General features: G+C 41.2%; 1 protein-coding gene across 1 annotated transcript; it reads left to right on the top strand.

Annotated features, from left to right (window-relative positions):
* The first annotated feature begins 9,364 nt into the window (after positions 1-9,364).
* LOC113150984 lies at positions 9,365-12,886 on the top strand. The gene is made up of 9 exons (XM_026343766.1): positions 9,365-9,619; positions 10,449-10,507; positions 10,585-10,650; positions 10,733-10,969; positions 11,964-11,993; positions 12,085-12,168; positions 12,464-12,536; positions 12,618-12,671; positions 12,780-12,886. The coding sequence occupies exons 2-9, from the start codon at positions 10,501-10,503 to the stop codon at positions 12,847-12,849; spliced, it is 621 nt and encodes a 206-aa protein (XP_026199551.1). The 5' UTR covers positions 9,365-9,619; positions 10,449-10,500; the 3' UTR covers positions 12,850-12,886.
* The last annotated feature ends 910 nt before the right edge of the window (positions 12,887-13,796 follow it).

Below are 13,796 nucleotides of genomic sequence, written 5' to 3'. Positions count from 1 at the left end.
CCCAGGAACAAATGACTTGTTAGAAAAATAACGGTGTAAAATCAAGATGATCTATGTTGGAGATGTTAACGGATTATAAGTCCATGCTAGTTTATAAGTGTTGCTCCTGCGGCTGCTTTATTAGGCGAAACTTAATGTCCTAGTATCGTAGTATTTCTATGTAAAACTGCAGCTTTCATTGATTCATGTCCAAAAACATTGTTTGTGTGGGTAAAATCTTTGCCCTATTAAAAATGGTGTAGCAGATTAGTAGTGCTGTGGTTAATGAAGGTTTTCATTGTTGTTCGTTGAACGATGAGACTAATGTGCTGCTCAGGGTTTGAAAAGCTAAATAAAAATGGAAAGCTAAGATTTGAGTTTGGGAAAATGTCTCATATCAGTAAGTTTCCAGCAAATACTATAACATACAGTATATAATAATATGTACAGTGTTCACTCTGAGGATTGAGATGATAAAACTAAATCCGAAACCTCTACAAGTGAGTGTCTAATGTGGTCAGATAAAGGAAGGAAAGACTTCCTCTGTGTTACCAGCAGGTTGGCTTTGACAAAGATGATCAAGATTCAAGATTTTCAAACTCATAGCAAAGTGTTCTCATAGTTAGTAGGAAGAACATTTAAATTATAAAGTCCAAAACGAAATAAACAAAAACTCTAAATGCTTCAGGATGGGATGTGCTGAGGCAGAACAACAACAAGTGATGCTGACAGGAATATGTGAGGAAGTTAACTTACTGAACTCTGAACATCTCCAACAGGTGCAAGGCAAGGGGGCTGGTGCCAAAAACGTGCTCAACATCAGACCCTAAAATGAACGGTAAGTCGATGCAAATAAAGTGATTTACCACAACCACCACAGAGCCTTCAGCTTGATTTGTATGTTTGCCTCGACAGAGCTTGTCACCTTGTTCCTGCTGTTGTTGGCTCCTGGACTCGACTGGTGCTTTCCAGTCACAGCAGGTGAGGCTGTGGTTTTCTGTTCTTATTTACACTACTTTAAAAAAAAAGAGATATTACATAGATATTATGTATGATGTTACAGGTGGAAGCACGGTGTTGCAGGTGTTTTACTGCAAGTCTTCAGGATGTGCTTTTAATGTGACTCAAGTATTTTGCAACGACGAGTTGCTCTTCAGTCACACTCAGATTGCAGACTGCACAGGCCTCCCTCCACCTAATACTGTGTGCCAGCACGGAGGTCGGGCATTTGTTTCCATCGATACACCCGGTAGCTGCGATTTTGAAGGAATCAGTTACATCAAGACCACAAAATGTACAAGTAGGTCCTTTTTCTTTGTGAACTCATTTTTCATACTCTACATCATATGTTTTTATTTATTTATCATTATCTTTGTTCTTAAACCTAATTTGTCTTTTGAAGTCCCAGATGCATGTGCTTATTTATAAATCTGATTTAAATTCTCATTTCAGAATCCTGCATTAAGCTCCCTTGCTAGTTTTGAAAATGAGAATCCTGTGCCTTGTAAACTCCTGCGGGGTTTTCTCAACTCTGTTATATTAAGTTGTCAAACAATGTAATGATGATGAGCGGTAAATGGTGAGGTAGAAAAATTAGTCAGAGGGAAAAATGCAGCACAGTCCACTTGCTGTGTGATGCAAGTTCTAGTTATGCTAAAATAATTTTAGTTTATATTTATGTGTCCATTCGATATTGGGTTTAGTGGCTGACTTACTTTGTGAATGTTGTAGTTGCAGTTCATTCTTGTTGTGGTGGCACAAACTATACTATAACTTTACTATAAAACATCCCTGGGACCAAGTTAGATATTACAGTAGATTTCAATTCATGTTCATTAAACTGTTTTTATTCAATATGCAGTGTAAGTAGACTGAGTAAATTGTTCATACTGATAATACACTGCCTGTCAAAAAAAAAGTCACACACTCTAATGTTTCATTGAACCTAGCTTTAGCTGTAGCTTTGATTACAGCATGCATTCACTGTGGCATCATTTCAATAAGCTTCTGCAATGTCACATTTATTCCTATCCAGAGTTTGATTCATTTTTTACCAAGATCTTGTCTTGAGTCAAGTATACCTCAAAGATTCTCAATAGGTTTAATGTCTGGACTCTGTGGCTCCCAATCTATGTGTGAAAATGATGAGTCATGCTCCCTGAACCACTCTTTTACAGTTTGAGACGATGAATCCTGACATTGTCATCTTGGAATATTCCTGTACCATTGACCCAATAACCTGGTCATTCAGTATATTCAGGTAGTCAGCTGACCTCATTCTTTGGGTACACAAAGCTGCTGAACTTTGACCTGACCAACTGCAGCAACCCCAGATCATAGCACTACCCCCACAGGCTTGTACAGTAGGCACTAGGTATGATGGGTGCATCACTTCACCCTCCTCTCTTTTTACCCTGATGCTCCCATCACTCTGGAACAGGGGAAAGCTGGACTCATCAGACCACATGACCTTGTTCCATTAGACAGTTCTTAACCTAGTGTCATCAGTCTTCTTAGATGTTTTCTTTGCTTGATGCCCATTATTTGACCCTTCTAAAACTGATTAACATCTTTTCCACGACCAGAGGATGTGTCTTCAGACATGGTTGTTTAAGAAATGAGAAGTTAATCACTGCATCAATAACTTGTTGTCAGCTGAAGCATAATCATCCATGCAGTAATTATTCAATGTGAGGCTCTTACCTATTTGCGTAGTTAAATCCAGGTGGTGACTTTTTTTTGGACTGGCAGTGTGTATTTGAATTTTACTCACCATTAACTGGTGCCAATTGGTTTTGTGACACTTCTTTTTATTATCTCAACTAGACTCCACCAAAGCTTGTACCTTTACCAATGGTAAGCTTTTCCTGCAGATACACACTTTACATCATGCTGCTTGCTATTGTCATTGACCATTAACTAGAGTATTTTCTTCTCTCTGCCGCAGCTACCACATCATCATCAAATACAACAATGAACGTGCAGGAGCCCCAGAAAAGTCCCATATCACCCGCTGTCTATGTGGTTCTTGGTAGGTTTTGAACATCTGCATTAACATCTATTTTAGGATAAGGAGCAAGTGGTTCACATTTCTTTAGTCTATTTAACCTGTTTCCATTAACTCTTAAGATTTTGAAAGTGTGGCTTTGCTATTAATCAGACTTGCATTTGCTATTCACCTGTGTTCTTGCTTTGCTCAAGGTGGCAGTATTTTGTCTTTCACATATTGGTAGTCAGGTGAACTCAGAATATTGTGATTTATTGTGTATTGGAAGAATTATCTAATACATCCATCTCTTTATTCACAGGCTTGGTACTGGTACTAGTACTGGTACTGGTACTGGTACTGGTGATATATTTCTTAAAAAAGAGACAAAATAGAGATCAAAATCAGCAGCCAGACAGGTAACTAAAAAAAACACAATTTACTCATGTGTCTACCTGTTGTGATGTTACATGCCTTCATGCGTAATATCATCTTGTTTCAGCGATAAGTCTGAACCTTTTCGAAAGATGCCACAAGCCAGAGAAACCACATTGAGGTTGGTGGCCATTAAATGCTGTACGACCATACTGTATAGCTCACATAATGTGCACTTGTAGATGTAATTATATTTGTTTTGACATTATTTTTTTGTGATACTATAGGTGATCGGAGCAGATTGAAAAATGGATCATTTCCTTCTCAGTATGACCCAGGAACTTAATCATGTGCAACTCTGCAGATTTTAATAAACACATTAAATATGAAACTGTCTTTCATTTATAGTGTTGTACGAACCTCCAACACACGTACCGCAATGTTACAAAATGGAAAATATTTCTAAACTGTTTGCTCAGTAGTGAGATAGGTCTGTGCCTCAAGTGCAATTCATTCATTCAGGTGCAACACTAACAACAAATTAATCACTATATCTCACATGTGACCTGCTGCTTTCTCTCCACGCTAAAATGAAATTTAAAAAAAAAGGAAACTTTCAGAACAAAACACCAGACGGTTTATGAAATAAAACAGCAAGGTAATGTCTCCTGAAACCTGAGAGCTGTTCTTTAAAATTGAACTAAAGCTTCTTTCACAGATGACATTACCCAAATATCCATGTTTGCACTTCATGATCATGCAACATTCCTTTCATACTACATTTAGAGAATGAAAGCAGATAACTCTCAGTCGTAGCTGCACACACCACAGTGTCATGGCCTGCAGAGGGCCTGCTCGAGCTGCTTTTTGAGTTTCTGTCCAGTGGTGCACTGAATGGCACGGCTGTATGTAAAAGAGGCAGGGCAGGAACACAGAGACGCACTGGGCAGCTCGCTGTTCTCAGTAGAGCCGTGACTCTTCACCAACACACAGTCAGCCTGTGCTGGAGATCAACACTGCGTTTGTTATCCGCAGCCTCATTTGTTTGTGATCCGGGGCTCATCTGCCTGAGGAACAGCTTTTTCCTTTGCGGGGACTGCAGCAGCTACTGTGGACATATAACATTATTTCTGAATGACTCCTCAGAAGAAGACGATTGGCTGTTCAGATTGCTGTGAGTTGGATGCATCTTGCGAGGCACTGTACGTGCAGTATGTTTGCATGGTTTATGTGCGGGGATGCATGTCCGGCACATGAACAATTGTGTAACATACGAGACATTTGGTGTGAATTGACAGATGTATGAGGTGGTCCGTCCTTTAGTTAGTCTCCTTCACACAGACAGAGAAGGAATACAGAACTTTGAAGCTTTGAAAGGCCTCACCAACTTGGCTGGTTACAGTGAAAAACTAAGGTACTTTTTTCCCCATCATATGATTTTTTAGTCTCTATGACATCTCTTCCAGACATGTCCAGCACAATGTTTTCAATATACAATTTTATCTGTCTTATAGAAAAAAGATTGTGAAAGAAAAGGCTCTGCCTGATATTGAGAACTACATGTTTGAGGAGCAAGACCAGATCAGACAGGCTGCCACTGAATGCATGTGCAACCTTGTGACATGTAAAGAGGTGAGAACAGACAAAAAGCTAAAAGCCGCACATAGTAACAAGAGCTTTCTAACAAATATGGCTTTATTACAGTGTTAACTTCTGTGTTTTCTAGGTTCAAGATCATTTCCTGGAAGACGGCAATGACAAGACCTTGATCTGATCAAACCCTTCACCAGCCCTTCTTAAGATGCTGGCAGCAAAGCCAAACAACAACAACCACAGACATTACTTTACATAATCTGTTAAATAGAGACTTTTTTTTCCAAATGCCTTTTCACACCAAATGTATTAAATGATTCATCAACCTGGCTCCAAATCTCTTCACATGTAATTTTCTTTCACAATGATTGTTTTTTATAATTTTCTTTTTTTACAGATTACTTTTGGGGCTTTGGGATAAAAATACATTTAAGAAATGTATAAAGATCATTTCCCATGTGATTGTTTACACTGAATTCCATTGTTTGTCAAGTGTGTGATTCAATGGTAAAATGAGAAATAAATATTACATAATACATACATGGAGGTAAATGTTTCACAATATTTCAGTTTGCGAAACACAAAATCTCAAAGGGGCTGATGACTGCAGGATCAAAAGCTGAACTGAGAGTTTAGTTAGTCAGATAAGACAGCATGACTATTTCAGTCTTCTTCTTACTATGATCAAGGTTCTGTACCAGGACATTGAGAGTGTACTGAAGGTCAATGGTGAGCTGAGCGCTCCTTTTAACGTGCAACGAGGCATCAGACAGGGCTGCTCGCTCTCAGGGATGTTGTACGCACTGTCCATAGAGCCTCTTTTATGTCAGGTCCGGTCCTCCATTAGTGGTTTGGTTTTACCTAATTGTACGGCCCACCCTGTGCTGTCGGCCTATGCAGATGATGTTGCCGTTCTCGTTAAGTAACAAACAGAGATCCGTACTTTAGAAAATATAGTAACGGCTTTTGGCAATGTCTCATCTGCTAAGGTCAACTGGCACAAAAGTGCAGCGTTGGCTGTCGGCAGGTGGAGGGGTGGGCTTCCCACTCTACCGGGGGGTCTCACCTGGCAGAGGGGGGGATTTAAATACTTGGGTGTGCATTTGGGGAATGAAGAGAGTGTAAATAGGAACTGGACTGGTGTTGTGGAGAAGGTGGAGGGGAGGTTACAAAAGTGGAGGTGGCTACTGCCACAGGTGTCGTACAGGGGGAGGGCTCTGGTGATCAACAACTTGGTGGCCAGTGGGCTCTGGCATCGCCTGGCCTGTGTGGACCCCCCTGTTGATCTTCTTAAACGGGTTCAGTCCATTATTGTGAATTTTTTCTGGGACCAGCTTCACTGGGTGCCACAGTGTGTTTTGTTTTTACCCAAGGATCAAGGCGGTCAAGGTCTGGTCCACTTGTCCAGCAGAGTGTCCGCTTTCAGACTGCAGTTTGTCCAAAGGTTTCTCTCTGGGCCTGGGGATGTGGTCTGGAGACCCGTGGCCTCTGCCATTCTACAGACGGCTGACGCACTTCACCTGGACTCTGCGCTGTTTTTAATGGACTCCACTTTTGATGTTTCGGTTTTACCTGTGTTTTATCGGAGTGTTTTTCCTGGCGGCTGTTCGGGTGGAGGAGGCTGGAGCCTTCGGTCTCCCTGCACTGGCTCCTGGCTGAGCCCCTGCTGTGCGGGGCCCGGTTAGACGTCCACGACGGCTCCACCCCGGGTCTGACTCCTGCTCTGCTCTCTTCGGGACTGACAACACTGAAGCGCCTGATTCACGTGGCTGGTCCTGACCTGGGTAACGCACCGGCCGTGGCCTCGGCTATGGGTCTGAGATCAGCCCGGGTTTCAGAGAGGATTTTGGGACTGGTCCTGTCTAGACTGTCTGCTGATGAACAGCGGATGCTGCAGGATTATTGCAGTGGCGTGGAGAGTCCGGATGAGCGAGATCCTTTTCCTGAACTTGGTTTTACTTTGGACTTTAGAGACTCGACCTGGTGCTTTGACCTCTACACCGTCACGGGGAGGACTCTGTACGCCTGCTGCGTCGTGGAGTTGAATAGAGTCCAGCTGGGGGTCAGGACTGACACGGTGTGGAGGAGGAGGTTGTCCCACGCTGTTGGTCTGCACCCGACATGGAGGGACCTCTACAAGCCCCCCTGAACAAGAAAACTGGAGATCTTCAGTGGAGGATCTTACACGGGGCGATCGCTGTGAATTCATTCACCAGCAGGATCGATCCGGAGGTTTCCTGCGCCTGTGTGCACTGTGGTCTACCGGAGACTGTTTTCCACTGTTTTATGGACTGTGACCGGCTGCGTGGGCTGTTTGGGTTGTTGACTGTGCTTTTTGAAGGTTTTAGTGAAACTTGGACCACGACTGTTTTTATCTTTGGGGCTGGGTACCGCAGAGCAGACGCCACCAAGTGGCAACTGCTGAACTTCTTGTCCGTCCAGGCCAAACTTGCTAATTCCAAGACCAGGAAGGCCGAGGGTCAGGAGGTCACCTCTGTGTTCCGGGCTTTGGTTCGGGCCCGATTGTGGCTGGATTTTAAGTTCTATAAGTTCATGAACAATCTGCCGGGTTTTGTTCAGCAGTGGTGCTACGACGATGTCCTCTGCTCTGTGGTGGAGGACGATCTTGTGTTTAATACTGTTCTTTAGGGATTCGTTTATTTTCACCAGAGGCTGAACCCTCTATTCATTGCTGTGTTTATTTATCTCTGTCATTATTTATTTTGTTGCTTGATGTCATGTTTATGATGTTTTGGTCTGTGGCACGTTTTTGTTTGTTGATTTATTTACTCTGCATATTTTGTGAATAAAGGCTTTTGCAAATTCAATTCTCTCTCTCTCTCTCTCTCTCTCTCTCTCTCTCTCTCTCTCTCTCTCTCTCTCTCTCTCTACATATATATACACATTTATTTGTATAGCGCTTTTTATAACTGACGTTGTCACAAAGCAGCTTTACACAAGCAGAGAAACTGTGGACGTTTACATGAACAGTGAATGTGTGTGAATCATAATAATCAGATTGTCCCTGATGAGCAAGCCGAGGGCGACAGTGAGGAGGAAACACAAACATGAGGGATTCCTGGGATGTAGAGCAACCAAACACTTCACCATCAACAAACCTGAGTGATCAGTGAGAGTGGGGAAGACAGCATCTAAACATACCAGTTCACCATATTCCTCTACGTCCATGAAAAAATAAATAGGTTTTTAGCCTCGACTTATATACTAGTATAAATACAGTATATATACATATATGCAGTATGTTATGACACTCTACCGTTGCTCCATTGAGAGTGTCATAACATACTGCATCTCCGTGTGGTTTTCAAGCTGCACCATGGCACACAAAAAGGTTCTACAAAGGGTCATAAACACTGCCCAAAAGATCATTGGCTACCCTCTTCCCTCACTGAAGGACCTCTACAGCACCCGATGTCTTAGGAGGGCACGCAACATCCTGAAAGACTGCACACACCCAGGACACCGGGTGTTTAAATGGTTGCCCTCTGGACAAACTGACTCAGGGTGCTGAGGTCACAGACCAACAGACTCAGAGACAGTTTCTACAATAGAGCAATAGCCCTCATGAACACACACACACACACACACATCTGGTTTAGTTTTTCTAGAAGAATGTAGATTGTATATTCTGTATATACAGCTGGTGTGCATGTGTATATTTGTATATATTGTAGCGACCCAGAGGTGGGGCACATTGTTCTGTTGGTGTTTGACTGTTCCAGTTCCTGTTATGTGTTATGTGGTTCTTCTAATTGGTTCTTTTATTTTGTAGTGTATATAGTTGTGTGATGTCAGGTGTGCTTCCGGGGGTGGGGAAGAGGGAACCCGGGAGAAACAGGCGGGAGATTTTAGTGGTTCCAGGGGTGACTAAAGACTGCACTGAGACCTGTTGTCACTCTGTTCTAATTGATAAAAATAAAAGAGAGCTGTTCACTCAGAGGCTCCTCACAATATAATTGTGTGTGTATATATATATATATATATATATATATATATATATATATATATATATATATATATATATATATATATGTGTGTGTGTGTGTGTGTGTGTGTATATATATTTAAATACTTTTTGTATGAAAGGTAATTGTTTTCTACTCTCTCTTTGCACCAATGTGGGACAGTTTGCAATTTCGTTGTACTGTTGTACCAAGTGTGACTGTACAATGACAATAAAGCTTTATCTTATCTTATCTTATATTGACACTGTGTCTGAGTCCCGAACGCTATTTGGGAGGCTATTGCATAACTTTGGGGCTTATGCTACGCCTATACTCATAAAAGCTGGGGTTACAATACGTAAACAACGCTCAGCTGATACGAGGCACTGACAGGCAGCCTGCATCCTTTGATCGAAGTGGGCGGTGCTGGATCCTGAGGCAGTAGGCGAAATTTCAGCTAATGAAGTGTAGAGAAGATAGAGGTGATGTGCTCGTATCTTCTGGTTCTAGTGAGGACTCTCGCTGCTGTATAACTACAACTATATCTACAACAAAGAGCAGGCTTAACTCGAAGGAACTCCAGCTGTGACCCGCCTTTTTTACTCAAAGGGAAGTAGGAGCACGTGAACACACCATCCCACCATCACGTTTCGGTTTTTATCAGAGCACTTAGTGAAGTGGCTGCGGTTGTCTACACCAGTTACTTTCTTCGTCTTCTCAGGTAAGTAAAAACCAAAGATTAGCAGCCAGATTATAATATCTAAAGCCGATTTTTTACGATGTGGTGTCAACGTGCAGCTTGAAACGTGCAGAGGGGGCGACACGGGTTGTTCGGTGGAGAGTTAAGTGTGTAAAGTTTGAACTTTTATATATGACTCGGATCTCACGCTTGACTCGTTATATTGCGGAATTACTGCGATTAAATCTGTGTAGTAATGTTATTACTACCGAACGATGATCGATGATGACGAAGATAATAGCTGGTTTTTCTACTGCGCATTGTTCAGTGATAAGATGCCAGCCAAACACACAGAGATCTAACTTTGTCAGAGCATGAAATGATGTTGAAGTGAGCTAAGTGTCAGATATCAGAGACTAATGTGCTGCTCAGGGTTTGAAATGCTAAATAAAAATGGAAAGCTAAGATTTGAGTTTGGGAAAATGTCTCATATCAGTAAGTTTTCAGCAAATGCTATAACATACAGTATATAATAATATGTAATGCACTCTGAGGATTGAGATGATAAAACTAAATCGGAAACCTCTACAAGTGAGTGTCTAATGTGGTCAGATGAAGGAAGGAAAGACTTCCTCTGTGTTACCAGCAGGTTGACTTTGACAAAGATGATCAAGATTCAAGATTTTCAAACTCATAGCAAAGTTGTTCTCATAGTTAGTAGGAAGAAAATTTAAATTATAAAGTCCAAAACGAAATAAACAAAAACTCTAAATGCTTCAGGATGGGATGTGCTGAGGCAGAACAACAACGAGTGATGCTGACAGGAATATGTGAGGAAGTTAACTTACTGAACTCTGAACATCTCCAACAGGTGCAAGGCAAGGGGGCTGGTGCCAAAAACGTGCTCAACATCAGACCCTAAAATGAACGGTAAGTCGATGCAAATAAAGTGATTTACCACAACCACCACAGAGCCTTCAGCTTGATTTGTATGTTTGCCTCGACAGAGCTTGTCACCTTGTTCCTGCTGTTGTTGGCTCCTGGACTCGACTGGTGCTTTCCAGTCACAGCAGGTGAGGCTGTGGTTTTCTGTTCTTATTGACACTACTTAAAAAAAAAAGAGATATTACATAGATATTATGTATGATGTTACAGGTGGAAGCTCGGTGTTGCAGGTGTTTTACTGCAAGTCTTCAGGATGTGCTTTTAATGTGACTCAAGTATTTTGCAACGACGAGTTGCTCTTTAGTGAAACTCAGATTGCAGACTGCACAGGTCTCCCTCCACCTAATACTGTGTGCCAGCACGGAGGTCGGGCATTTGTTTCCATCGATACACCCGGTAGCTGCGATTTTGAAGGAGCCAGTTACATCAAGACCACAAAATGTACAAGTATGTACTTTTTGTCCTTGTCCTTTTGTTTTATTTATTTATCATTGTCTTTGTTCCTAAACCCAATTTTTCTTTTGAAGTCCCAGATGCATGTGCTTTTGTATAAATCTGATTTAAATTCTCATTTCAGAATCCTGCATTAAGCTCCCTTGCTAGTTTCGAAACAACACAATGAGAATCCTGTGCCTTGTAAACTCCTGCGGGGTTTTCTCAACTCTGTTATATTAAGTTGTCAAACAATGTAAGGATGACGAGCGGTAAATGGTGAGGTAGAGAAATTAGTCAGAGGGAAAAATGCAGCACAGTCCAAAACCACTGTTGATGCTGTAAGCATTTCCGTTTACATTTTTGCCTCCATTCAGTAATTGGGTTTGGTTGACATATAGCAAGAGTCTGTGGTTACTTTGTAAATGCCATTACTCATTACAATCTCATTCATGTTGCAGTGCATTCTTGTAGTGGTGGCACTGTGTGAATTACTATAAAACATCTCTGGGACCCAGTTAGATATTACAGTAGATTTCAATTCATGGTCATTTAACTGTTTCTATTCAATATGCAGTGTAAGAAGACTGAGTAAATTGTTCATACTGATAATACACTGCCTGTCAAAATAAAAGTCACACACTCTAATGTTATGTTGAACCACCTTTAGCTTTGATTACAGCATGCATTCACTTTGGCATTGTTTCGATAAGCTTATAATAATAATTTGACCCTTCTGAAACAGATTAACATCTTTTCCATGACCAGAGGATGTGTCTTCAGACATGGTTGTTTAAGAAATGAGAAGTTAATCACTGCATCAATAACGTGTTGTTAGCTGAAACATAATCATCCATGCAGTAATTATTCAATGTGAGGCTCTTACCTATTTGCTTAGTTAAATCCAGGTGGTGACTTTTTTTTGGACTGGCAGTGTGTATTTGAATTTTACTCACTATTAACTGGTACCAATTGGTTTTGTGACACTTCTTTTTATTATCTCAACTAGACTCCACCAAAGCTTGTACCTTCACCAATGGTAAGCTTTTCCTGCAGATACACACTTTACATCATGCTGCTTGCTATTGTCATTCACCATTAACTAGAGTATTTTTTTCTCTCTGCCGCAGCTACCACATCATCATCAAATACAACAATGAATGTACAGGAGCCCCAGAAAAGTCCCATATCACCCGCTGTCTATGTGGTTCTTGGTAGGTTTTGAACATCTGCATTAACATCTATTTTAGGATAAGGAGCAAGTGGTTCACATTTCTTTAGTCTATTTAACCTGTTTCCATTAACTCTTAAGATTTTGAAAGTATGGCTTTGCTATTAATCAGACTTGCATTTGCTATTCACCTGTGTTCTTGCTTTGCTCAAGGTGGCAGTATTTTGTCTTTCAAACACTGGCAGTCAGGTGAACTCAGAATATTGTGATTTATTGTGTATTGTAAGAATTATCTAATACATCCATCTCTTTATTCACATGCTTGGTACTCTTACTAGTACTGGTACTGGTACCAGTGGTATATTTCTTCAAAAAGAGACACAACAGAGATCAAAATCAGCAGCCAGACAGGTAACTGAAAAACACAATTTACTCATATGTCTACCTGTGGTGATGTTACATGCCTTCATGCGTAATATCATCTTGTTTCAGCGATAAGTCTGAACCTATTCTAAAGATGCAACAAGCCAGAGAAACCACATTGAGGTTAGTGGCCATTAAATGCTGTACGGCCATACTGTATAGCTCACATAATGTGCACTTGTAGATGTAATTATATTTGTTTTGAGATTATTTTTTTCACTTTTTCTTCAGTGATACTAAAGGTGATCAGAGCAGATTGGAAAATGGATCATTTCCTTCTCAGTGTGACCCAGAAACTTAAACATGTGCTGATTTTAATAAACACATAAAATATGAAACAGACTGTCTTTCATTTTTAGTGTTGTCTTTCATTTTTAGTGTTGTCTTTCATTTTTAGTGTTGTGCAAACCTCCACCACACGTACCGCAATGTTACGAAATGGAAAATATTGCTTTGCTCAGTAGTGAGATAGGTCTGTGCATCAAGTGCAATTCATTCATTCAGGTGCAACACTAACAACAACAACAGAGGATATGTGAAATAAAACAGTAATGTTATGTGTCCTGAAACCTGAGAGCTGTTCTTTAATACTGAACTAAAGCTTCTTTCACAGATGACATTACCCAAATATCCATGTTTGCACTTCATGATCATGCAACATTCCTTTCATACTACATTTAGAGAATGAAAGCAGATAACGCTCAGTCGTAGCTGCACACACCACAGTGTCATGGCCTGCAGAGGGCCTGCTCGAGCTGCTTTTTGAGTTTCTGTCCAGTGGTGCACTGAATGGCACGGCTGTATGTAAAAGAGGCAGGGCAGGAACACAGAGACGCACTGGGCAGCTCGCTGTTCTCAGTAGAGCCGTGACTCTTCACCAACACACAGTCAGCCTGTGCTGGAGATCAACACTGCGTTTGTTATCCGCAGCCTCATTTGTTTGTGATCCGGGGCTCATCTGCCTGAGGAACAGCTTTTTCCTTTGCGGGGACTGCAGCAGCTACTGTGGACATATAACATTATTTCTGAATGACTCCTCAGAAGAAGACGATTGGCTGTTCAGATTGCTGTGAGTTGGATGCATCTTGCGAGTACAGTATGTTTGCATGGTTTATGTGCAGGGATGCATGTCCGACACATGAACAATTGTGTAACATACGAGACATTTGGTGTGAATTGACAGATGTATGAGCTGGTCCGTCCTTTAGTTAGTCTCCTTCAACCAGACAGAGATGGAATACAGAACTT

This window comes from Anabas testudineus, chromosome 9 (assembly GCF_900324465.2).
Source record: "Anabas testudineus chromosome 9, fAnaTes1.2, whole genome shotgun sequence".
In the NCBI taxonomy this organism is placed as follows: Eukaryota; Metazoa; Chordata; class Actinopteri; order Anabantiformes; family Anabantidae; genus Anabas; species Anabas testudineus.
The sequence above is the reverse complement of the archived record's forward strand: the minus strand, read 5'-3'. Positions and strand labels throughout refer to the sequence as shown.